The sequence below is a fragment of the Chaetodon trifascialis genome, chromosome 1 (genome assembly GCF_039877785.1).
Source record: "Chaetodon trifascialis isolate fChaTrf1 chromosome 1, fChaTrf1.hap1, whole genome shotgun sequence".
NCBI lineage: Eukaryota > Metazoa > Chordata > Actinopteri > Chaetodontiformes > Chaetodontidae > Chaetodon > Chaetodon trifascialis.
In genome coordinates, this window is record NC_092056.1 from 32209205 (window position 1) to 32236629 (window position 27425).

The 27425-nt window shown below is 40.8% G+C and overlaps 2 protein-coding genes across 4 annotated transcripts; one reads left to right on the forward strand and one right to left on the reverse strand.

The window, feature by feature from the left end:
- Positions 1 to 1150: 1150 nt before the first annotated feature.
- Positions 1151 to 15778, forward strand: lmnl3 (lamin L3). Of its 3 annotated transcripts, none has more exons than XM_070973601.1 (12): positions 1151 to 1903; positions 2767 to 2923; positions 3960 to 4085; positions 4233 to 4403; positions 4521 to 4646; positions 9247 to 9467; positions 9647 to 9866; positions 12258 to 12365; positions 12556 to 12672; positions 13126 to 13236; positions 13372 to 13437; positions 15425 to 15778. In XM_070973601.1, exons 1-11 carry the CDS (start codon positions 1503 to 1505, stop codon positions 13405 to 13407), a joined length of 1794 nt encoding a protein of 597 aa, XP_070829702.1. In that variant the 5' UTR covers positions 1151 to 1502; the 3' UTR covers positions 13408 to 13437; positions 15425 to 15778. The 3 variants fall into 3 exon arrangements, with proteins under 3 accessions (XP_070829702.1, XP_070829880.1, XP_070829796.1); XM_070973779.1 differs by lacking the exon at positions 13372 to 13437 and adding an exon at positions 14028 to 14082 and having other exon boundaries at positions 1153 to 1903; positions 15425 to 15538; XM_070973695.1 differs by lacking the exon at positions 13372 to 13437 and having other exon boundaries at positions 1153 to 1903; positions 15425 to 15776.
- An 847-nt stretch (positions 15779 to 16625) lies between these two features.
- Positions 16626 to 26493, reverse strand: LOC139334235 (E3 ubiquitin-protein ligase MARCHF3). The gene is made up of 4 exons (XM_070967006.1): positions 26382 to 26493; positions 25102 to 25306; positions 17190 to 17396; positions 16626 to 16802 (listed from the first exon to the last, which is right to left on the reverse strand). Exons 1-4 carry the CDS (start codon positions 26483 to 26485, stop codon positions 16644 to 16646), a joined length of 675 nt encoding a protein of 224 aa, XP_070823107.1. The 5' UTR covers positions 26486 to 26493; the 3' UTR covers positions 16626 to 16643.
- Between the last annotated feature and the right edge of the window lie 932 nt (positions 26494 to 27425).

Sequence of the window (27425 nt, forward strand, 5' to 3'; positions counted from 1 at the left end):
CTGAGCTAAACTGAACGTGTAAGCGTTTCTATTGAATATACTGGGTCAGAGATAGCATGGAAACAAACCTTCCCTTTAAACAGAGTCTTGTGATAAGTGACATCAGCTCCCGGCTTTTGGCGAGTCATCTATCAGCTGGTGTCCTGCAGGAATCTTATTTCAGTCAGCTACACCGAGTTTCACTAAAAAATAACGGAAGTTGTCCGGTTTTGCTTTCAAAGTAAAGTCGTCGTTGAGGAAAAGAACATACTCTTGGATAGCGATGATTTCATGTGTGTAATATTTTTCCACACAAATTCAGTGGTTCACATTTATAAGACCAGATTTCACAAGAAATGGCACGCTTTTAGATTTCACTGCCCTATGTAGCCTGCACTTTATGAAAATGTGTATATCTTCGATTTTAATATTGTCGTCCTTTTCAGCAGATATGTTTTTTCTATCAGCTATTTTGTTTATTTAGAACTTCATGTGTTGCATTTCAAACATTAAAAATCTTTATTTTACATATTTTCCTGAGGTCTTTTGTTTCTTACTTTAATTTAATCCATCTATCTAGTATGATGTAAATGTAGGTATTTGGTTTATATTGGTGTTTGTGACGTTGCTGATCTTCTCGGCTTAATTTCCAACAAAACTAGATCGCAGAAATTATTTAATTTTACCTCAAATCATAATTTTTTTTGGAAGCATAACATTTCATGTGTTTTATGAACAGTGGATGTTACGGCTAACAAATTAATATTCGATCTTATACGAGCAAAATAGCACACCAGAAAGGTTAGGTCTATCATTTTAAGATGGCAGACATTCTCAAGGCAGACATTAAGCCCATGGAGACAAAAACATATAAAAATATATATAAATAGATTTTTTTTTTTAACCAGCATTTACTTTTTTCTTTTTTTTTTTCTTCTTCAAGAAGACCTGGTTAAATAATGTGTGTTAAAAATACTTAAAACGGTGACGATTTTATGCCTAGCGGTCATGTCCTGCAGTAGTCTGCAGTCTGGCGACCAACGTTTCAATAAAAAAAAAAAATACAAACTGAATTAAATACGATATTATTATTTTTTTTTACTTTGGTAGTTTGTATTACACACAAAACATCCGTCAATACCATATTACTTTGAAACTCTTACCCGGAAATGTACTGCTTCATCTAGTCCCTTGCAGCTGGCGGCGCACATCACTGATGTCAGTTATTAACTCGTCAAATTTGATTCATTTCAGCTGTTGACATCTTTAATTATGAAAAAGTTAACAAGAAGTCAGAGACCGATCTAGGTTTTTCATTTCCTGCGATGATCGATGACCTTTACATGTGTGTTTTCATGTGAGTTTTATTCATTTTAAATATAACTGAATCGATTGCTTGTGCTACGTCGGATGGATGTAACTTACCTTGCTGCGGCCCATAGTTTTGTGTCCTTTTGAATCGACTAAACTATCTGAATCACTTGTGGACCCTGACTACAGAAGTGTCCAAACCATCCACCGTCATGGCCTCTGCCACCTCCACCCCTGTCTGCTCAGGCGGCAGCTCCAGCCATTCCAGCCGCTTAGGCAGCCGCCGCGGCGCTGCAGCCGGCCAGTCCACCCCCAGCACCAGCCCGACCTGCATGTCCCGCATCCAAGAGAAAGATGAGCTCCGACACCTCAACGACCGCCTCGCCAACTACATTCAGCGGGTCCAAGAGTTGGAAAGTGAAAGGTCTTCCATGCTGATTCAGCTGGAGGAAAAGGATGACTCGAAAAGCCGGGAGATGGGCAACGTGAGGCGGCTGTACGAGGAGGAGTTGGCCGATGTCAGAAAGTCCCTGGACGGCCTGGCTGGAGAGAGAGCCCGTCTGCAGATTGACTATGGAAGTCTCTGCGACGAGTACAGGAAACTTCAAGCTAGGTAGCACCGTTAGGATGGAGCCATGCAGGTGTCGGAGAAGCTGTTAAGCCAGACTCCACTCAAAAATCTGCTTATTTAATGCGTTTTTGTTTGGCGGTGGATGCACACATCTGCAGAAATAATAAAATCTAGTTGTAGGTCCAGGTGTATTATTCGGGGTTGGTTCAGTACACCACGCGGCAGGTATCTCAGTAAAATCTCTGCTTTCATAGCTGCTTCACACAGCTGCTCACTGACCGAGCCATGTTTCTAAATGGGCCGAAACTTATTTCAAAAGCTCACATTTCATTGAAGTCTTTACTTCCAGATTTGCTGAACTGAGCATCCTTGATCATTATAAACCAGCTAATCATATTTTATGCTTTATATTCTTACTGGAAGGCAAATCAACATTCAACTGAGTTTCTTTAAACTGAGTTTGGTTTGAAATTTAGAACAAGTATATTGTTCTAGTCATTTTTAAATTTGAAAGCAAAATGGACAACAGCAGTGCTACAACATTAAAGTACTGTTTGCATGTTAATACATCAACTCTTATAATGCAATGTTCAGCATTTTGCATTCTCCTACACACTGTCTCTTTAAATACATTTTATTGCCAATACCACTGTACCTTTACAAATAAAAAGTATTAATACAGGACTTTTATTTGTGTTTAAAAAAAAAAAAGTTTTGTTAAGTGTTAAGTGAATGAAACTAAACTGAGAAGAGGCCTGGAAGTTGTGTGGTGCCATATACAGTATGCCAGTGACCAAGGTTATATTAAACATGCAGATATTTGAATGGAGTTTGGCATGATATTTTAGACCGCTCATTAAATTCTTTCTATGGTGCACATAATTAAGATTGTTCTCCCACCTCAGGAACCAGAAGAAGGAGAGTGATCTGGCGAATGCGTTGGCCCAGTGGAGGAAAACTGAGGCGACTCTGAGCTCAAAGGATGCTGAGTACACTCAGCTGCTGTCTGAGAACAGGAGACTCCATGATGACTTTACTGACCTCCAGGGCCAGCTGGAAAACGTATGAACTAAGGCTACACTTACACATGTGAGCCATATATAGGGCTAACTGGTGACATAATGACTCATCCTCTAGTTACCATATTAGATGTCCACAAAGCCCAACATTTCTTACACTTTGCGACTCCAGAGGTGATCAAAAAAAATTTACTCAAATTGTCTAAACTTGCTTTCATAGCTAGCATAAAGACTGGAATCAGAAGGAAATTGCATGCACGGTTGTTTTTGTTTTGTTTTTTTTTAGGTGACAAAATACATTTACCAAGGTTGTGTTGAAATGTGGCTCCCTCTCAATGCATTATTTCCTGTAGCATCCCCCTCCATGGTTGGGATTGGGGCTAAGGTTAGATTATGGTTTAGTATAGAAGAAATAATTGTTCGAGGTCAGGCGAATGTTGAGGTCATGTTAATTGTCTCAGGAGACGACTGGTCGGGGTTAGGGATATGTTTTGGTGCAGGTTAAGGTACGGAGAAACGCATATAGACAAATAAATGGACTTAGACATAATACCAGCAATTCAAGCTCGATTGTTAACACATTGTACCCCATTTGTGTAAGCAATACACAAACATAATAAAAATAAATAGCGAGTTGTGGTGGCTTAAGCAAATGAGATACATATTAGTGAGGTTTTGAAGTGTGGGGAGGGTTATTTTTAGCCACACTAACAGTGTGGCACAGCAGATAGCAGCATATCAGTTTTGGTTTTACTAAATACCTGCAAAAATAATGACATTCCCATCAGCCTCTGCTGTGTTGTATTCACCTAAGTCTTAATTATTGTGAAACAAGAAATGGCCAAAAAAAAAAAAAAGCTAAAAGATTCAATTTTGAAAATCCACCAAAATGCTCCATGTACAGCATGTCCGCAAGTATAAGAAACAAATGTGTCAACAAACAATGGAGCAATTGAAGGAGATCGATGTTTGAAAGCCTAAGAGCCACAAGTGAAGTCAATGACTTTACATATTCAGTCTGAAAGGGGCTAATATATTAAGGTTGTGTTTGGTGTCACTCCGTGTGTCTGTGTTACCAGGTAGAGCGCGTACTGACAGACACAAAGAGCCAGCTGACCTCTGAGATGCTGAGGAGGGTGGAAATGGAGAACCAGGTGCAAACACTCACAGAACAGCTTGAACTCCAGAAGAACATCCATGAGCAGGTAACGCACAGTGGCATGCCCCTAAGGTGGCAGTCTTCACCTTCACCTATTTTAAGTTCAACCAATCGTCATCTTTCTGAGTGTAATCTTTTGATCTTCTGTTTCGCCTCAGGCTGACTTGTACACTCAGTTCTTTATGCTTTGTAGGAGATTTTTGAGATCCAAAGCCGACATGAGAGTCGTCTCGTAGAGGTGGACTCAGGACGACGGAGAGAGTTTGAGAGTAAACTGTCTGAGTCAATGCAGCAACTTCGCCAGGATCACGAGTCTCAACTGCGGCAGTACAAAGAAGAGATGGACAGGACCTTCAGTGCAAAGGTATAAAAACACAGCTGAAGATGTGTTTAAAAGTGTCCAGATTCATTGCACATTTAGATTTTTATTAATTGATATTTTAAAAATGGTTGTTTGCATTGAATTGTTTCTGCACTACAGTTACAGAATGCCCAGCAGGCTGTGCTGGAAAATAATGACCAAGCGTCTGCCACCAAACATGAACTGGAAACGACCAGGCTCAGAATGGAGTCCCTCAGCTCTCAACTCCAGCAGTACCAGAAGGATGTAAGTGCAGTCTTTAACCAAAGCTGAAGATCTGTTAACAAAACAAGATCAGATATATTGAAAATGTAGCCTCAAACAGCCATGTTGCTAGTCTGATTCCAGACCTCTCACCACACACATCTCAATTTATTCCGTCAAATATATTAAAGTTGTCACTGTTTCTGCCTGTTGGAGAAACAGAACAATGATGAGCAAGGAAAATGCAGCTGTACTAGTTGGGTTAAATCAGTTTATGGAAAAACAGCTCTCTAAAATTTGACATTTATTCCACTGGTTAGAGAAAAATGAATCCAAATCACCCCTACTTAACAGACATTGACTAACATCAGTAACACGATGTCGTACAAAATCAATTAATCAGACTGAATTATAGTGTTTTATTTATCAGGTTGCTGTGTCGGGGCTGTAGCATATAATAGCTAAAGCTAGCAAAGCATGTTACAATAATTTGAGGTCATCTGTGAAAGAATAAATTACAATAGTAAACAATTAAATCTACACACTTATAGTGGGGACTGAGTGATGCGAAACCACTTACAGTAAATGAGCTGAAAGTTTAAGGGTTAGAAGGGTCATGTGGTCACTTTAGCAGATAATGTAGTATGTTTACAGACTGATGTTACGCTGGGAAAAGGTCCCTCCACATTGTTAAATCAGAGTCCTTCAAGTATAACTTCAAACCACATCATTTTGTTTTGAAGTCAAACTTAACTTTTAACTGCAGAGATTCAGTTAAAAGCTTCAGAGGTACTGAGGTGAACACAGATTTCCAAACAAAACCTTCTCCAAATACATCAGAGTGTAGCTTTAAGTCATTATTACAAAGCCTGACAGGTGCCACGAAGGGGCTGAAAAATTGAAAAAAATTAATCAGTTGTTAATTTCTGTGTACAGTATAAGTTGACAGAACATAATGTTAAACAATATGGTTGACATCTTAACATAATGGGACATGTCAAAGATAGCATGATGTTCAAGAGGCAAACATGTTAAATCCAAAGTGTATTTCAATTCAATTCAATTTTATTTGTATAGCGCCAAATCACAACAGAAGTTGTCTCAGGACACTTTCCATACAGAGCTGGTACAGACCAAACCCAACAATTCTCTCATGAGCAAGCACTTGGCGACAGTGGCGAGGAAAAACTTCCTTTTAACAGGCAGAAACCTCGAGCAGAACCAGACTCTGGGTGGGCGGCCATCTGCCTCGACCGGTTGGGTGAGAGAGGAAGAGCAAGAGAGGGAGAGTCAGACAGACAGACAGACAGACAGAAATACAGTCAGAGAGAGAGAGAGAGAGAGAGAGAGAGAGAGAGAGAGAGAGAGAGAGAGAGAGAGAGAGAGAGAGAGAGAGAGAGAGAGAGAGAGAGAGAGAGAGAGAGAGAGAGGCAATCACAGTGACAGTGGATGTAATAACAGTAGTAGCAGTTGCAGTGGATGTCAGGCAGGGCCAAGGCAGGAGACACAGCTGTAATCCACAATCCAGATTCAGCCACTGTCCATGGGAACCTGCGAGACGACAAAGCACAGAGACTCCGGGGAAGGAGCTAAGTTAGTAACACGCCGTGGTAGGACATAAGCGCATGCGGATGGAGAGGGACAGAAGGACAGAGGAGCTCGGTGTATCTTTGGAGGTCCCCCGACAGTCTAATCCTATAGCAGCATAACTAGGGGCTGGTCCAGGACCAGCCTGAGCCAGCCCTAACTATAAGCTTTATCAAAAAGGAAAGTTTTAAGCCTACTCTTAAATGTAAAGACAGTGTCTGCCTCCCGGACAAAGACTGGAAGATGGTTCCACAGGAGAGGAGTTTGATAGCTTAATGCTCTGACTCCTGTTCTGCTTTTTGAGACTTTAGGAACCATAAGTAGACCTGCATTCTGGGAACGCAGTGTTCGAGTGGGGCAATAAGGCACTATGAGCTCTTTAAGATAAGAAGGTGCCTGACCATTTATGGCTTTGTAAGTAAGGAGGAGAATTTTAAACTCTATTCTAAACTTTACAGGGAGCCAGTGCAAAGTGGCGAGTATTGGAGAAATATGATCTCGCTTCCTGGTTTTTGTCAGAACACGTGCTGCAGCATTCTGGAGCAACTGGAGAATATTCAGCAACGCATTTGGGCAGCCTGATAGTAAGGAATTGCAATAATCCAGCCTGGAAGTTACGAATGCATGGACTAGTTTTTCTGCATCATTTTGAGACAAAATATGCCTGATTTTTGCGATATTACGTAGGTGAAAAAAGGCAGTCCTTGAAATTTGTTTTACATGGGAGTGAAAGGACATGTCTTGGTCAAAGATGACTCCCAGATTCTTTACAGTGGTTTTGGAGGCTAGCGCAATGCCATCCATAACTGCTATGTCATCAGAAAGTGACTTTCTAAGATGTTTAGGGCCTACTACTATAACTTCAGTTTTGTCCGAGTTTAGCATCAGAAAATTGCAGGTCATCCAGGTCTTTATGTCATGAAGACATGCTTGTAGTCTAGTTAACTGACTAACTAGTTAACTGACTATTTACCCTGTACATTGTACAGTTTCAATCAAAATTACTCAACACCCATTGCATATTAGGCTTATTGGCAAAATATACAATTTCTGAGCTGTTTGCAATAAACAAATTAAACAAGAACTGTTTAAGTAGTTCAATGAAATTAATATTACAAGGGTTTTGATCCAAATTCAACACAAAATTCTACTTTAAATCACTACTGCAGTCTCAAAATTATTCAACCTCACAACAAGCATCTTCAGTACTTAGTAGACCTTCTGCTGTTATGACCTGCTGCAAACGTGATGCATAGCCAGACACCAGCTTCTGACAGTGTTCCTGAGGAGTCATGGGCAATGGCCTCCACTTCAGTAATATTCTTGGGTGTGTGTTTTGCAACCACCTTCTTCAAATCCCACCAGAGATTTTCTATGGGGTTCAAGTCAGGCGACTGTGACGGTACCTCTAGAATCTTCCTTTTCTTCTTCTGAAACCAAGCCTTGGTGGACTTTGAGGTATGCTTGTGATCATTGTCCTGTTGGACGGTCCAATGACGCCCAAGCTTCAGCTTCCTCGCAGACAGCATGTCGTTTTTTCCTAAGATTCCTGATACTTGACTGAATCCATCGTGCCCTCCACACGCTGCAGGTTTCCAGTGCCAGAGGCAGCAAAGCGGCCCCCGAGCATCACTGAGCCACCGCCATGCTTCACTGTAGGCAGGGTGTTCTTTTCAGCATACGCTTCATTCTTCTTCCTCCAGACATACCGCTGTTCCATCGGCCTGAAAAGTTCCAGTTTTGTTTCATTGCTCCACAGAATAGAATTCCAAAACTTCTGTGTTATTTATGTGGTTTTGAGCAGATTGGAGCCGACTTTTCTTGTGCTTTTGGGTCAGCAGTGGTGTACGTCTTGGAGTCCGGGCATGGAGCCCTTCAGTGTTTAGTATGCGCCTTACTGTGCAAACTGAAACCTCAGTGCCTGCTGCCACCAAGTCTTGCTGCAGGTGTTTTGCAGTCACTCGAGGGTTTTTGAACACTTGCCTCCTCAGGAATCTGGTGGAAGCCGCTGATAGTTTCCTCTTTCTGCCACGTCCAGGTAGTGTAGCCGCTGTTTACTATTGTTTGTATCCTTTTCCTTGTTTGTTCAAGGCAATGATCTCTTCTCTGAACTTTTTGGACAATTCTTTTGACTTAGCCATCATTCTAACATGCAATCAAACGTCAATCTCAACAAACTCACATCCAGTCCAGTTATTTATGTGTTCTATCTCAAGCACGCCTGAACTAATGAAGCCCTTGATTAGTTGTGTGCTTGAGACGGGGTTAAATAATTGAGATTTTGAGACTGCAGTAGTGATTAAAAGTGGCATTTTGTGTTGAATTTGGATAAAAACCATGGTAATATTAGTTTTATTAAACCATTTCAACTGCTCTTGTCTACTTTGTTTATTACAAACAGCTGAAAAATTGTACATTTTGCCAATAAGCCTAATATGCAATGGGGGTTGAATAATTTTAATTGCAACTGTACCATGTATGTATCTCCATCTAAAACCAAATTGCATTAAATCCAAACATCTTATTCAAATGTTCATGTTCTGACAGCTTTCACTGTTATGCATTTTGCTATACAGCAGTATGTGTGCAGTGCTAGAAACCAAGTCTGGCAAATATCAATGAAACAATGACCAATGCAGTGAAAGAATGGTATCTGCAAGATAACTCTGCAAGAATAAAAGCCTGCTGTGACATGTGAATACACTGCTGAATGTGAAAACACCTTCAGGCATGTGGAGAGAGGTTTCAGTACATGAAAAGCAAAAAAGGGCATTGAACCTATTTTATAACATGAAATCATTAAGCTGCAATACCCACTCAAAACTGACTCTTGCAAAGACTTTCTGCTCAAGACTCCCTGACCTAAACCTAGAAAACCAGCTTCCAGTGGCATCATCACTCCCATCTGACATCAGACACCTTACCAAAGAGAAGCAGTTCCAGCCATTGTTGAGGTTAATGTGTTCAGGGCCATCCAGATACAATTGGTGCCCAATCACCAGTTCTTTGTTGGTGTTAACATTTGTCTTCATATTTTTTGTTCTCTCTCTCTCAGAAAATGGTGCTGGAGGGCCGCTTTCAGGAGCTGGAAAGGACTCTTGACAGGGAGCGGGAGGTTTGGCAGCAGAAGCTCTGTCAGAAGGAGAAGGAGCTGCTGAGCATCAGAAGCCAGATGTACAGCCAGCTGGAAGACTATGAGAACCTGCTGGATGTCAAGTTGGCTCTGGACATGGAGATCAACGCCTACAGGAAGATGCTGGAGGTGGAGGAACAGAGGTATGGCTGCGATCTGTGTACATCATGCAACAGTTGAGCAAAGCATCATTCATTTTAAGGTCTGCTATCATAAATCAAAAACATAGCATCTCTGCATGTCTGTTGTCTGGCTGACTGTCTGATGCTTTTGCTTCCAGTTTTGTTTTGTTTTTTATAAATGTCACTTTCCTTTCTGTCAGATTGCAACTGTCACCAAGCCCCTCCCAGCGTACAGACCTACCTCGAACTCACGAACACAGCAGCCGCACACTTAGAGGGAAGAAACGCAAACATGAGGGAGCCTCTGGCAGCTCGCCCGCCTATAAATTGTCCAGTCGTTCAACAGAACACTCTGCTGTGAGTGTGGTAGAGGTCGACATGGATGGAAAATATGTGAGACTGAAGAACAACTCTCAGGCGGTAAGTCTGTAATGCAGCCGGATAATGGGTGTATTTTTTTAGTATGAAGAATTAGTTTGAATGTCTGAGGTTCACTTCATTGTGGCATAGCTGTCTGCAAAGACACAGATCAGTTCACTTCCTACTACAGTTGTACAAAGTCAGGTGTAGCTCTGGAGGAGCTTTTTCAAGTCTGAGAAAATAACCTTAGTAACATCAGTGATGTCATCAGGGAGGTCTCAGCTTGGACATGGAGACTATAAGTTTAAAACAGGAAGTTGTAGAGGCTGAAAGATGATAGCATTTACCAAGCAAGGGAGAATTAATGAAAACATAGCTGGTTGCATTATGGCAAATGTAGTATCCAGTGTTTTTGGAGGTTGAGCCATAATGGTGACTAAAAGGTGGGTGGGGGTAATTGATTAGATTGGAATTGCAATAATTGTCTACTTCAATTCTGGCAGTTTTAAAGCTGTTCAACTATAAAACATCAGCCACAAGTATACAGATATTTTGCATGTACCTGTAAAACGGGAGTGTTTGGGAAATTATGTCATCACCTCAATTTGTGCGAGGGCTGTCAAAATTAGCCAAAAATGACTTTCAAATATTCCACCCAAGAAAACACATCTAGCTATTCAAATATCTATTTTTGCTCAATACGTCCATCAGATGGAAAACCAATATAACTTGCATTATTTATATTAACATAATGTTTTTTAAAAGATCTACCTACACATTACAAAATGAACAAATACAATAATGTCCCCCACTGCATTGTTGAATTATTCACTCGTTTCAGCTTGACCTACATCACATATTCATTCAGTGAAAGTGACGTTGTATGCACAGTTGCGGAGGTCCACGCGTCCTGAAACACTTCAGTGCCCCAGACAAATGGGAGGAATTCCATTCACAGTATGTGATTATGGACCCCATTTTCCCATATTTTTGTGTTCAAATGACTAATGGAGACAACAATTATTGAAAGTTTTTCCAGTACTGAACAACAGTGTAGCAGCCATCAGCTGCAAAATGCTTAATGTCATCTGGGTGTTTGTGCACCATCAGTGTACATCCACTAAAAATGTTTGTTTTTACAACTCACAGGCTCAGATTGTTATCAGTGTCTGACATCATTATGGAAAGGATCCCTACAGATACACGTTTTTGTTAGAGTAAAATCTGTTTTGTTTAACCAGAAATCGCTCTTATATTGCTCTTGCCAAAGCCACCAGACTCCATTCACAAAAGCAGTGATTTTATCATCACAAAACACACTTCACTCAAATGTGGCAAAAACAAAATAAAACAAAACCTTCTTAGTGTGAATTTTCACTGTTCCAACAATCATCGCTAACTCTGGTTTGGTTGAAATAAACTCTTAATTCACTGAATTGCGAGAAGAGAGCAAGAGGGAGGGCGGACATCAATGTGTGTTGAGCCAGAGTATTTTCACATCTATGTAGACTTAACCGTGTCAGACTTCAACAGATTTTCTCAGTACAGATGAAGGGAAAAAAAAAAAAATCTGTAATTACTGGACGATAGAAACTTTTTTTACAATTTGAATAAAAAATGGAATTTACAATATTCGTTGAGAGCCCAAATTCGTGCATGTCCACTGTTGCTTTGTGTAATGAGCATGTGTCTGAAACAACTGGCTCGTTTGATTAGCAGTGCTAGGCAGTGTGCCAGAAATGTGTTTAGTAACTATGAAATTAATGAATTAGCTGCTATTGTTTGTGTTAAGTTACTACCAGAAAATAAGCTCACTACACATGAACACACTCAGAATGCTGTTCTCTGGTATTTGCTGTATGGGTGATGTAGACTTCACTGCCACCTACTGACGTGCCAGGCTTGTTTTGAGCCGTAGGAATGGGGTCTTTCTCCGTGGATGGAGCCTACATTGGTTTCTATTTACTGGTACAGTGATGTCAGAACAGACATCACTGACACTGACAAACTGGTTTTAATACTTCATGTAAAGAATTTAATGTTGAATTTATAAGAAGGCATGAATAATGAAAGAATTTGCTGTAGTCTTTTTGCAGAGATCAGGTTTCTTTAAGTTGTCACTTTTTTAAGGGGTGTCTGGGGATAGTGCAGTTAGATGTTCAATTGTGAAATCTGCTTTTCTTAGCAGGTAAAGGAACACAAATACATAATTTGTATCATTATTATCATTATTAATTAAACAGCGTGTTTCATGTGGATCTTACTTATGCAGAGGATTTCAGTTGAGTGGACAGTCCTTCACTGTGGCCCAGGACACATCCGTGTACACACTGCTTAAAGAATATAGCCATATGCATCAGACCACATCCAAATGTGCACGCATTGGTGCTTGTTCTACAGAATAGTATTATATGCAGCATTTGAAGTGCTTGTTGTCATTTCCATTTCCAGGAGCAGCCACTGGGTGGTTGGATGGTTCGGAGGACGTACCCTGATTCTAGAGACATCTTCTTCCACATCCCGTCCTCGTGCGTCCTGGCTGGTGGACAGACACTCACAGTAAGTAGTCAGCTGTTACATGTGTCTAACTGTATTCCCTCAGAACATCATTAGGAGGGAAAATGTGATTTGGTGAGCAGTTTTAGTGGGGACCCTTCCAAATAAGTGAAATGGAATTAACGTGTGTGTGTGTGTGTGTGTGTGTGTGTGTGTGTGTGTGTGTGTGTGTGTGTGTGTGTGTGTGTGTCAGATTTGGGCAGCAGGTGCAGAGGCAGAGGCTGATACTGGGGACCTGATTCTGCAGGGCCACAGGAGCTGGGGCCCTGTCATTAATGTTAGAGTGATCCTTCTGAACCCTGACCATGAGGTGAGTGAATGCAAACTGTCTCCCAGAATTTTTTTTTTTTTGTACAAATAAATAACGTCAAAGAAATACAACTTTTTTTTAAGTCTTTAATGGCATGATGACTGTTACAGTGCACAAAAGGCATTTGAGTTCCCCCCACTTCTAGACATGATTGTTCTCTGTTCATTATAAATTGCAATGAAAAATGAGCCCACAGTGAGTAAAAATGCGAACAAGTGATAAAGGCCCAGAAACTACAAAGGATTGAGAGGATTGAAGACCTTTTTGATTAATTTCTTTAAATAAAACCACCAAAAAGTAGTGTTATAAACCTTTTGTGGTCAACCCTTCATCATAAGCCAGTGTTGTAGATCCAAGTCAAGGTTAAGGGTGAAGTGGTGTTTATTCAGTCTAAGTGCAAATCTTTTGTCTCAGCTATTGTACAGCACTGGATGTCATGTGATATCTTTTTAGGAAATGGCTGAGCGCAGGGTGTCTATGCAGGCCAGAGGGGAAGAGAGAACTAAACTGGAGTTTGATGAAGACATTGTCGCAGGCAGTGACATCCAGCACTTTCAGAGACAGGTAAACACACAGACTCATAAAACCAAGGTTCCATAACCTCAGTATGAAGGCTAATGTGCTTTTTACAGATTTTTACAAGCACAAATGCTTTAGTGTGTGAAATTTGATGACACTTTTTTCCTGCCTACCCTGAAGCCAAAGAGAAAGAAGAAGTGTTGTTCAGTCTCATGAGTGCAGAGCAGACAGCGTGCTGTGCAGTAGGTGAGGAGAGTGGTGCTGCCACACTGAGGCTTTTCCCCTCTGCTCATCTGCTTGGACCTGCTCTGCACTGCTCTGTGTGTTACTCACAGCATGCATGGCTTGTTTACTACATGTTATATTTGCTGCTGCCTTTGAGTTATCCAGTAGCATGTCAAACATGTTGGAGTTGAAGACCAGAGGCCTGCATCACAAAGCAAGCTCAACTCAGGCTGTCTCTCTCTCAGGGTTACCTGGCTTCACTCAGGTGATATTGGTCACCTTGATAACTGGTATCAAAAGCTGATTAACAGTTGATTGACAGTTCATGTGAAAGAGGCAGTGTTCTTAATTTCTGTTACTGCAGTTCAATCCTGAACTGTATTAATAGAATGAGAGTAACGGTTATCTACACTACAAGGAATCCTGTTGATAATAAAACAAACCACATAACTGCCATTTATTTATCTGGCGGCATGGTAAACTGTTAGTCCTTATTTCAAAGCATGTTTCTACCATCCCTGATATAATTATCATGGAAATAAATTCGAAAATTATTCTAATGCACAAAGAAAGTTGCTTTGTCAATCTTTCTCACTTTTTCATGAACTCAGGACCCTTTTGGGATCTTGTTTGAGTAGTGACTCAACTTTTCCAGTGATCTGATTGGTCAGTAGGCAGTTTGTGCAACACATTGATGTTGTACTGGTCACTTTATTGTTTTAGTATCTCTTCAACAACTTTGAAATGAAGGTAAGGACTCATATAAGCCCCCCCGGGCTTCTTTTGTCTCCTGCCCAGCTTTAAACTTCTTTCTGTGTAATATATATATCAACCTATAAAGAAATATAACAAAACAACACAATTGATCCGATCTGCAGGTTAGTCGTGCAGCACAGGTTACCATGGTGACCTACTGCGATTAACAGTGAGCCAGCTTTGTGATACCGGAAACCTGAGTTGAACCCTAAGATAGCTGGCTAACCTCACCACCAAGGCCCTCGTTCATAAATGTTCCATACTGATGGCTGAGCTGACAAGTTTTAAAACCAGTGCAGTGTTAGCGAGGTGTTGCTCTATCATTAGCCTCCAGAACCACTTCAGGGCTCCCTGTCATAGACTGTTTGAAGCTCATTCTTCTGCACTCTTCCAAAGGACATTCCCTCGTTTGGGTCCTTCATCATGATTCTCCACTTGCTTTTGCATATGATTATCGCTGTCTGTCTGTCAGTGCATTAGGCTACAGAGTGTGTGCAACTAACAGAGGGCAGCAAAGCTTGCTAGCATCACTGAAACAACGTTTGATGTCACAACTGTATCAAAGTGTTGAAGGTACAAGGTGTAGTAAACTAGATGTTGTACTTCTAAGTACATCAGTTGTGAAGCAGATGTTGGCATGTCCCTAACACTCTTGCTCCTCTTTGTATGAACCTAAATGAGTACTTGAGTTGTGACTGCTACAGTAACTGGGCACTGGCATGCCAACCTACATGAGCCACTTGCAAAACTGCTCATTGTGTGGATAGATTTTGGATTTTGCCTGCGAAACGACTCTAAACTAAACAAAACTTTTCAGCATTTACAATAATGTTTAATTATACAATGATTTGTTCACAAAAATGAGCATGATTCATTATTATGCATACATTAGTATGGTTTCCTAACCCTGAGACCTTCTGCATCTTTCACTGATATTTGTAAACAATAGCATAATAAATAAACTACCATGCAGAGTACCAGCTGCTCAATATCTAAGATCCCCTAATGAGTTTGATTTAAGGCTCATAGACCCTCCCCCAGTAGAAATCATTCAAGTGAAAGGAAAACCTCCAAATGCACTGAAGTGGATGACAGCTGTCTGTTGCTCACCAGTAGCGACCTGCTTCAGACTCATGCCATACCTTCCTGCAACTGCATGTTCAGTGCTAACGAGTCTGCCTGCATGAGACCAGCATGTGTCCTATGATGCTAATTGATTAAATGTGATTAGGCTGCTTTTTTTTCTTTTCAGGATCTACTTAAGGAGGGGAACTGTACTGTCATGTGATTGCTCACATGATCTCCTGCAGTCTGTCACATCTACCTGGAAAACTTAGACCTGCTTTGGCCTTGGAATACAAATGTCTGCTGCTAATGACGATCCAGTGTTGTCTCATTCAACAAAGTCCATTCTCAAAAAACAGTAAGACACTGACATGTTAGTTTGACTGTGAGAACGCCGTAGAGCATCACTACCAACCTTAGTATTCCTGTTGTTTCTTCACTCTAATTCACAAGATATGAGCTTTGCCTTGATCTGATCTGATTTAAATGTGTGTGTGAAATAAAATTGTTGACATAATAAAGTTCTAAATGCGGTTTAGACACTTGAGTCCAAGGACTGTTTATTACAACAAATGCAATGCTAGTTGAATTTGGCAGGAAAAGCTGTGCTTGAAAGTGCTCCCAGTTCACAATGGCACATCATGTTACAACACTTACATGATTTAGTAGCAGAAGGATGTTAGGAAGCCGGATGGAATTTTCAGCAGCAGGTCCACCTTAATTACATTTTCAAACACAATTTGTTGCTTTCTAGTGGTTACTGGTCAGGCAGATTTCTTCTCTTTCCAGTGGAGATGAAGGATGAATTTAATTTGTTGTCCTCATCATTAAAGTGAAAACATTTCTAAAAATCATCAGTGTCTCTCTTTGGAAACAGCACCCTTGTTTCTCAGGATAGTTCACAAAACACATGATTGCGCTTTATTGAATTGTGTGAAAGTAATGAGTCAGTCTGAACAGCTGTTGAGCTGACAGATGGAGGATGATCCTGAGCTAATGCATTGCTGATTTTAGTTCTTATACTGTAAGTCAAACACACTTTGAATTGCTGATTTTAAAACTGCAACAGATTGGTAATCTTTATCGTTCCATGCGGAGGAAAAGTAGATCATCACATCAGTCTGGAACACTTCATTGTCTTCTTCTGGAAACAATAATACTGATTGTCACTGTGAACTCTAGGAAAATGTCTGAACACGTCCACAGTTACCAGTATGACTCATTTGGTCACGTTGTCAGTTTTCATTGCTGTGGGACAGACTGTTCCTGGCATTCAGTTTCCACAGTACGTTTGGTAGGAAAGCGATCAGAGGCCGGTGTAGTTGTCCTCCTGCTCTTGGACTGGGACAAGCTGCGCCCCCCTCCTCCCTTATATTTTAGGTAAGTTCAGTATTGTAGACTGTAGTCTACACCATAGTCTCTTTGTTGGTGGCTTTGCTGAGGGTGTTCATGGACAGGGTCTGTTGGTTGTGTGTGGCATGGGAAGGCACAGGAAGTTGCAGTCTCACTCTCTGATTGGTTTTCCTCCACATCTTGAACAGATGGATGTGGTAACGCACAGATACCTGAGAAACAAACAACCATGTTTCAGTACGACTGCCAAAGATCAAATACAGTGTTCTGTTATGTGACTGAAAGTTGCAGTTTTAAATATTTGTGGAGGTTTTTAAATTTAAAGCAAACACAGAACTTGAAGGATTGATTCAAAAAATTGTAGTCATTTGTTAAAGCTGTTAACCAATATTTTTATGTTAACAACCAAATAAACTGTAATGTGTAATGTAAATAGGGTTGTTCATAACACATAGAGAACAATCACCAACTCTACACTTCCCCTCAGCTCTACAGTGCAGCTCCTCTCAGTTCATTGTATGGGCTTTACACTGGTTGGAATGCACTTCTTAAAAAAAAAAATGTCCCATCTGAATGAGCAGCATAGACCCTGAACATACCACTGTCCAGAAAATGTAAATGGTAAAGAGGGCCAGCGTGAGGACCAGGAGCCCCAGGGCCTCCATGCCATTGGTATAGTAGAGGTCCATGGCTCCTTGAACACACAGCCATCCTGACAGGCTGGCCAGTGGTGTGATGAAAAGGAAACACACTGTGTCACCACACAGTGTCCTCCTCTGCTGCTGCGTGGATGGAGAATATAACCACTGGGGAAGAGGGGTGGAAGATGGTTAACAGATTAACAGCACATCATGAAAGACAGTTCAACCCAAGATCTTGGTTGTGGGTCTGATGTGGGTGGGGTTAATTGATCATATGGACATGTACTGACCTACAGAGGAGAAGTAGTATTAAAAAACATAAAATATCAAGCAGATAAATGCTGTAAATCTGCCAGGAATTGAATGCATAGTGCATGCACAATATTTAGGTGATTCTCAGCAGGGTTGGGTTGCAGTGTGAGCTGGGATTTTATGTGATGATTCATCTTAAAAGCACAATATTATGCTTAAATTAAAAAACAAAACAAAAAAACAAAAACAAAAAAAAATTAGCAAAATTTAAAACTGAGGACTGAAACTTGGACAATTAAGCTAAGTTGTCCCTTTGTAATATTGTTAGCTAATAACCAGTAACAGTTAAAGGCTCTGCACACCCCCAAAGGTGTTTTCAATCATTCTGGCCGATTAGACCTGTGCTCAAGTTGAAGGTGGGGGGCAGAGCAAACACAAAGACATCTAATCAGGCTGAACTAGTGAAATCATTTGTGTGAGTGTACCATGTGTGCAAGGCCTGCTGTTTAGGGGTGACTAACACCTCTCCATGTCTGCAGAACAGACACATTCATTGTATTACATCATTAATGTAATGACTTCCTATGTTTCTGGGCTTGTGTCCAGCATTGCCTGATGGCAAGCTTATACTGTTCATTTTGTATCTTAACCTTGCGGAGCACATGGTGGTTAATCAGCAGATTAGTGCGCTGACCACACATGCAGGAGGAGCAGGAAGATGAGGAGGCCACTAATACAATCTCCTGTACTGTTCTCTACAGAGCAGCAAGGGAAGGAAACACCATCTAATCTGGCTCTCAGGCTAAGTGGCTTTAGGGGTGCAAGCCGTCCAGCTAACAGCAGCAGATCCTCCAACATGAAGGCAGCAACTGGCCAAGAGGCTCCTCCCACTCACTGTGACATCAGGGGCCAGTTGTATAAATGCTGCATACATACAAAAAAATGTGTGCACCATTTTCTCCACTTACACTGGAGTTCTTAAAGACGAACATGTGCGCATCTCATGCATACTTTACACACAGTTTTTTAGAGGTAGCTGTAATGATGATATGATGAGGTGGACATGGAATATAGGGTGAGACATGACATCTTATACACCGTTTCCCATAAAGTTGGAATAATTTTGTTTCCAGACACAATTTGGGGAAAACTGCATTTTCCTACTATGCCCCATGGCCTTGGAATAATCTGCAGAAAGATCTTGGATTAGAAACACTCACATCAATTAATAAATTTAAGGGCATCATAAAAAAATAAATGTGGTGACGGAGACATGTGCTTGTTTTTTTTTTTAAAGGTCCACTATGTTTAATAGTTGTTCTTGTTGTTTTATTGTGGAATATTCTGTTTTATTTTTTTTTGTATTTTTCCTTTTGTTTGTTTGTTTAATATGTCGTATTTGTTGCATCTTAATATGTTGTGACTGGCTGCTACCTTGGCCAGGTCTCTCTTGTAAAAGAGATTTTGAATCTCAATGGGACTTGCTGGTTTAATAATAATAATAATAATAATAATAATAATAATAATAATAATAATAATAATAATCCTCTGTTTATTCCTATGCATCTGTAATCACTTTTGACCAGGTGCAATGATTACATTATGTGTCCCAATTACCCAGGTGAAATAAATTCAGGCATAACATTTGTTATAAAAGACAAGATATTTGGTGTGTTGTCTGTTTCCTGCCTGTATGCAATAGGTCCACATTTTCAAAACTGTCTGAAATAATTTTCAACCAAATTTGACACAGAACTTCCCTGTCGTTATCAACACTGGCAATACGCTAAAAAGTGTTTGCACTCCAACAGGATGGACGCAAACAAGCCAATATTTCTGATTTGCTTGGAATATCCCAGGATGAGGTCTGTAAGATCCTCAAAGTTCACCAAAAGGAGGGTCATTTGACTGATGATGCTGTAGAAACCAGAAACTGCCAGCGAGCTGCCTTCATTGTCTGTGGAGAAGAAACCATGGAATCAACGTTTCCCGCCAAACTGTAAATTGAGTGTTGCTTGACTTTGCTGGCCTAGGGAGCACAAAAGATTACAGCCTGGGCACTGGCGACATGTTACCTTTACGAATAAGAGTTGCTTCATCCTCAACCATACAGATGGAAGACAACGGGTTGGGTGCATCCAGGAAACCACTGCTGGTGGCGGCTCAGTGATGGTATGGGCCGGTACTCAATATGGAGGAAAGACACCATTGGTGGTGCTGGATGGTAACATCAACACCGTTGTGTACAGGGACATCCTGGAGAACCATTTCCTCCCAAATGCAAGATGGGTCTATGAGAACGACTTTCATCTACAAGACGACAATGCTAGAGCACATAGGGCAGTTGCAGTAAGAGAATATCTTGACGCAGAGGGGGTGTCGCAGATGCCATGGCCCCCTCATGGCTCCCCTCATATGAACCCTTTTGAGCAAACCTGGGATGCTCTATGCTGAGCCATCAATGAGAGGGACAATATTCCTCAAACTCTACAGGAGTTAGGCCAGGCCCTAAACATGCCCACTGACAACATCAACAAGCTTGTGGACAGTATGCCACGACATCTTTGATCTTTGTCAGGAGTGGCCATACTCCATATTATTGACTGTGTGACATTTGAAACAGCAATATTGGACATTCATATGCATAAAATCTTCTTGAATATGTGTTTCCTGTTAAACTGACCAAGGCTGAAGAATTTAAACAAAGCCTTAATCCAACTGTTTCAACACCCCCGATTTTGTTTAAGCCTGACTACAGTTTGTAAAGGTTAATTGTGATTTCATTTTCATTGTGATATATTTAGAAGGATTGATTAATAAAGTTTTGAGAATATATACACTCTCTCTGTCTGTCAAAGAGTGTGCAGTGCATGAATGCAGAGGGGCACATTTGTGAGCACAGAAGTGAATTTTCAGAAATGAGACGTTATCTTAAGAACTTTATTTGGTACCGTATTATACAGTGATTATATACAAAGAACTTCTATTGCGATGCACTTTCATTATGCTATCTGTCAAGAATAAATCACATTGTCACAATCATTTCATGGAAAGAGGTAAAAAAAAATATTTTATTCCAAATTTATGAGCAACACTGTAGTAATTGACTGTGGTTGATTATTTTTGCAGTCTACATAGTATTCTATAAAATGCAAACCTCTTACAGCAAACCGCCTACTGGATGTGTTTGTTAGTGAAGTAACACATAAAGTAAGTACTGAATTTATATGTCCTTCTGTTTTTAAATTTATATAGTACAGGAATGTTTACAGCATTTCATTTCCAACCAGGTATCTGATTCTGACCACCTACTGTAATTATATGAACTAGTTAACCTAATCCTTGTTGCTCTGATATTTTAAAGCAAGTGCTTGGCTAGTGGTGATTTTTGAAATCACTGTGTGTCCCCTTGCCTAAATGTAAGGATTATGTGGACAGTAGTAAGGGTGGTGGGACAGCCCTTATTTCCAAATCCCAATGTTGACAGGTATCAGAATGATCTAAATTATTTATTAGTAGTAGTTTTATTCGTAGTAGTTTTATCCTCTTTTTATTTACATTTCAGTTATCAATGTTAAAGATCTTTCAATTTAATCCTTCATTGTGAGGCACTTTGTAAAGTCTGTTTCAAATGAGCAGTATAGATTACTCATTGATCAGCCTTCTGTTTGATAATGATGCTTTACAGGTACATGTGATGAATTAGTTGTATAAGTCCTGTAAATAGCCACTACTGTGTGTAATTACAGCTGTTCTGATGCTGTTAGAGAACCTTGCGGATGAAATCTGTGAAAGCGCACAGCTTCTTTGCTGTTTCTCTCATTGACAGGAGTAATGAGAGGTTTAACAGCACAACTATCGATATATAAATGGATGATTAAGAGTGTTTTTATGTGTGTCACTGTGTGTGGAACACAGTCAGGCCTATTAGCAGCTCTATGAATCTGGCAGTAATAATGCATCTACATATTTCTCTTTGTGCATGGACACCTTGAATCTACAGACTTTTATGCACATGGATCCTGGTGAAAAAAGCAGGCCCACTAAATAGCAGTTGATAATGTGAGGTTTGTTACTTCTTTTGTCGTTACTTGAATCTATATTTGTATTTCAGAGGGGCTTATTATCACATCATCATCATTATCACACAAGAGAATAAGCTAGTTATTTTTTTTGAAAATGTGCTTATTTGCCTTTTCTTGAGAGCCAGATGATAAGATTGCATGTCTTAGTCTTCTATCTCCATCCATGTTCAGTGCAATCTCTATATGCAACCAATGTATTCATGTGACAGGTTTCTCTTTCTCTAACAATCCATTTCTGTTAACATTTTCATTTACATTATTTTCCTGGTAAATACTTATTTGTGTGTTCTTTTGGGGAGCTTATGTTTGTTAATTGTATATTTGTTGAGTGACCTTTGACATTTTGGCGTTGTCACTTCCTGCAGACTATGATGTTCTCCTCAGTTGGCAGCACGCTGTCACTGCCCGATCACTACTGCAGACATACATAGGTCAAGTCCTAACACCGGATCGATGGGGTATTCTAACCCCAGCGTTTCCTTGCCAATTGCATTCCAGGGCCGCATTGTCACACAGTAATGGAACAAATCGGGTTCCGGTGTGCATGGGCAGTGACAGGTGTTGCTGTATGTGAGTTCCCTCTTTGTTATTTTGTTTCTACATTTCTTTTGTATTGATGATTGATTGTTTTAATGTTTTCATCTTCATTTTAACATTTGATATTTTGAGAAAAATACATAAAATAGCCGCTGGTAGGTGCTTTTAAAGAGACACTATTTCTAACTTTACAGTCAGAAGGAGATGTATTTTTGTTATTGTCTGAATGTGGTCGATGTAGTGGCACATGAGTTGTACAGTCAGCTAGCAGGTTACAAGGTCATTCTTTCACCATATGAACTGACAAGCCTCTTAACTATATCATGATGACACTGAAGCTCGGGAGCAGTGCTGGGTGTCCAAACAACTCCTACACATTTAACCTGAAATGTGTCATCAAATGTGGCACCAATGACATAGTGACTGACACTCAGCAGAAACCCTTTCACAACCCTGTCAGGCACAGGCTCATCCCAGAACATTACAGACACCTTCTTGCAAGGCATTCAAGACACCTTCTGAATAAAGGTCCAGTGTCACCAGGTGAAGAAATCAATCTGTGCTGGTGTGAAACGTTCATTTGACCCTAGCAAGCGTCACTGTGACGCTGTGGCTTCTAAGGCTCCTGTGTTCACACGCAGCCAGGAACTTGACCCCACCACTGTGATACTCATACCAGATTTAATGCAAAGGTCTGGTGCGCATCAAACAGTGGGAGAGATTCAAGGTTCAAAATAATGCCCTTGACTAGTTTACCAAGGACCACACCAGTAAATTCAATTTTTATTTGTATAGCGCCAAATCACAACAGAAGTTGTCTCAGGACACTTTCCATATAGAGCTGGTACAGACCAAGCTCTTTATCTACAAAGAAACCAACAATTCCCCCATGAGCAAGCACTTGGCGACAGTGGCAAGGAAAAACTTCCTTTTAACAGGCAGAAACCTCAAGCAGAACCAGACTCTGGGTGGGCGGCCATCTGCCTCGACTGGTTGGGTGAGAGAGGAAGAGCAAGAGAGGGAGAGTGAGACAGACAGACAGACAGACAGAAATGCAGTCAGAGAGAGAGAGAGAGAGAGAGAGAGAGAGAGAGAGAGAGAGACAGACATGCAGGTAAACAAGAGAGATACCAGTTTGGTCTGCCTGACAGCCTCAAAGATGATTTTGGTTGACATTAGGCAGGTGAAGATCCTGCATCTAGTGAGACAGCTGTTTTCTTTTCTTTTCTTCTTTTCTTTTTTTTGTTTTGGCCTTAGATGGAGTATGATGTGAAAGAGTATGTCAAGTGCTGTCAAACGTGCATACTGGTCAAAACACCAGACCCTTGTGTTCAAGCCTAATTTTAAAGCATCAGGACTTCTGCCCCATAGAGCTAGTGTGTTTGGACTTCTGGAATGCAGAGGATAATAACCAGCATGCGGTGGATGTTCTTGTCATGATAGACCACTTTACTAAGTTAGTTCACATTTTCCCATGTACACATCAGACTGCAAAACAAGTAGCTAAGAAGCTGTGGGATCACATCACACTTCTGTGTATATGGGTTCCTTGAAGGTGTCCACTTAGATCAGGGAGACAACTTTGAAAGTCAGCTCATGGCAGAACTCTTTCAAATCACACACTACAGCATACTATCTCATGGGAAATCAGACATGACAGCAGTGTCTTCCCCTCAAAGAGAAACAACTGGCCTCACCATATACAGATTCTGACATTTGTATAAAATGCAGTGGTACAAGAAACAGGATATGCACCACTGCAGCTTATATTTTATCAAATTTAAAGGTGGATGTGCTGTTCAAACAAGTGCTGCATGAGCTAGTGGTTGTTGTTTTTGCATAGCTTTTGTAACCACTCATGTCACATCTTACATGAAGCAGCCAGAACTGCCCAAAAACAAGCTATGAAAGAGCAAGACAGGCAAACAAAGGGATACAACAAAAATAAAAGGTGCTCACCTGAACATAGCAGACAGAACACTCATTTTAAACAAAGGTGAGTGGAAAGAAAAACCTAGCTGAGAAATGTAATGCAACAGTTTGCAGTCAGAGACAGAAACCTGCAGACTCACACATACAAGCTGGAGGACAGTAAAGGTGGCATAATGGTAGTAGTGTAAAGCGGTAGTAAGCGCAGCAACCTGCTCCTGTCCTCTGCCTGTGGTGACAACTGGAGAAGATTTGTGTGCTGCTGAATCAGAGGAAGGCTTGTGTGCAACTGATCCCCTGGACTCTTTCGAGGAGGGGATACAGGGGATAGAACTGGCGTATGGATAATAAATGGATTAGAGGATGCTCAGTGTCAGGAGATTCTGAGTAAAGGACTGTTTGAGTGTGAACAGTCAAGTCAGGGTGCTGCAGGGTTGGTCTGTGAAGAGCAGTCTGTCCATGATCAGACTGCTCTTAATCAAGTGCTTTCCATGCGACCAGAGCTACACAAACAGTGTGTGAAGTGAAGACTGAATCTGTGTATGGTCAGTCAGCAGCAGGCCTTACTGACAAGAGGAACCTTGTGGTCATATGAATACGACAGTCGACATGCTGAAGTATCCGTGGGCAAGATACTGAACCCCAAACAAACCGACCTTGATGATGCGTGTGAATACATAAGTACGTCACTTTGGATGAAATCGTCTGCCAAACGACTAATTGTAATTGTATGAAGCTACTGTACTGATATTGCAATCAAATATATCTGCTATATTGCTATATATTCTTTGCTCTTCAGCAAAGAATGAGGAGACACTCCTTTATACACTCCTTTATACTTTATGAGTTGTTTCCTCAAATAACTCACTTAGCTCTAGTGGTATCAAGCTATACAGATTATCTTGGTTCTATTTGTCCAGGTTTTGAGATATTGATCAGCAGCCATCCCATATACCAACATCTCAAAGCCTGGACAAATCAAAGCCTTAAAATTGAAATGTTGGGAAGCAATGTGTTGATAAGCTATATGTCACAAAATCACAATGCAGTGTATGGCAAGAGCTTACCTCACTAAGAGGTTTTGGCAGGCGCTCCAGTGCAAACTGGTGGTGGCAGAGTTCACAGTGGCTGCTGTTGGAGGCAGTGAGCCAGTGCTCCAGGCAGGCACGGTGCACCATGGCCAGGCTACCAGAGCACTCACAGGGTGACAGCAGCTCCCCGGAGGCCCTGCCGTCATGGCAGATTCTGCAGAGTGGGTCCTCATTGTACAGACTGGCACACAAGAGACAACAGTCATATCAGAGGATAGCAGAGTGTATGTGAGTGTGTGAGGGTGTGAGGATGTATGCTGTAAACACTGACCTTGCTAGTGTTGTGATTGTAGTTCTATGAGAAAGCTTCTCAGGTGTATTCATGTCATTGACCCCAAACAGAAGTATTCAAGGCTGAATTGAATGAGAGCACTCTATGAAAGGGCCCATACAGTAGAAATGTTTTACCTACCCTCACTGCATTCAGTTTGAACTGGTTAACATTTTACTGAAATTACTCCAGGGCCATACTTGAAATCACTCAAGAACACCTGGTGGACACAGCACTGCACACTGTCCTTTCTCAACACTTCATTTCTCCATTGAGTGTTGTCAGCACATTCAGATAATGCATCAGTGGTACAAACTGTTTCTTGGTGTCTCTTAACAAGAGATCCACAAATTCCATTGTATAAGTTGCAAATACATAGCTAGTCCTCTATGCAATTGAATTACTCGCTAGTTGTCACATTTGAACAAAAATGTCTAGCTGACTATGTAATACATAAATTAGTTTCTCTGTGCAAGAGTTTAGGCACTGTTTGATTCATCCAGACCCAGAGGGTGTTTTTTTTTGTTGTTGTTGTTTTTTTTGTAACTCTCTGACTTAGGGTGAGGAAATAGAAACCAGGGATCCACTGAAGGGGATTCAAGTCAATATCTGAGAACTATAAGACTAAACCTCAATCCAAAATTTCTGAATAGTTGGGAAGGACCACAGAAAGTGAATATTTGTTGTGTGAAATCTTCTTCATTGATAGGAAAAATCCTCCTGCCAAGATAATCTACTACTGTCTGTATTTTAATTGACATTAAGACATCAGGGTATTATAGATTTTATTATTGACATTTTTAACATTTCAGGTAAAGCGTTTGCCTTCAGATGTGGCTTTGTTTCATGCATACTGAACCTTGAAGACAGAAACCATACATACTGTGCCAAAGACATTTTGGATAGAGGATACAGTAAATTTCCCCATGAAACAGCTGTTGAGTGTGTGAGTGTGGTTTCCTCCCTGCAGAGACATTTATGTTACCTGCTAGTGACTGCTACACATTCTCCAGTGGGCATGTTTGTGTGATAGTGTGTTGCTTCTTGGTTGCTGCTGTTGAGTTCCTCTTCCAGCCCATGTTCAGGCATTCGCTTGAGCTCCTGCAGGGCTGAACGCCCATGGGTGTTCCTCTGCTGTAATGTCTGCTACATCAGAGGCATTCAAGTCATGTCAGGGACATCACATCTGTTAGCAGACACAAAGAGACAGGCACAAACATGTCCGAGTTCAAGAGACTCAATTGTTCCTTTTATCATACCATTCATCATGTGTTATAGCAAAGCCAACATGTGGGAAAATATATTTTAAAATCCATCCATCCATTATCTATACCGCCTATCCCTTTCGGGGTTGCGGGGGGCTGGAGCCTATCCCAGCTACAATGGGCGAGAGGCGGGGTACACCCTGAACCGGTCGCCAGCTGATTGCAGGGCCACATGTAAGGACAAACAACCATTCACACTCACACTCACACCTACGGACAATTTATAGTCATCAATTAACCTAATGAGCATGTTTTTGGTCTGTGGGAGGAAGCCGGAGTACCCGGAGAGAACACACGCATGCACGGGAAGAACATGCAAACTTCACACAGAAAGGCCCCGCCTGACCCGGGGATCGAACCGGCAACCTTCTTGCTGTGAGGCACTACCTGCTGCGCCACCATGCAGCCTATTTTAAAATCAAAGTGATGAAAAATGATTTATTATCCAGGCTGCCCTAGAACAGAGTTTTGACACAGGAACTAACACTGGACAACAACTATGTCTTACAGTTTTTAATATTTTTTGATGTTGTTCAAGGTTTCTTTTTTTTCCCATCAATAATAATTCCTGTTTTCCTTCCATATTTTCAATTATGTTCAGCTGAAATACAAACAGAATAGCTCAAACTCTATGTAGTCATATATGAATATACCTGCAACTTCATGGTTCAATCTGTGATAAACAGAATGATAAATAACGTTACAGATTGGTCCTTTAATACAGTTCATGTCGTTAAACGTGCAAAATTTGTAATCATGTCATT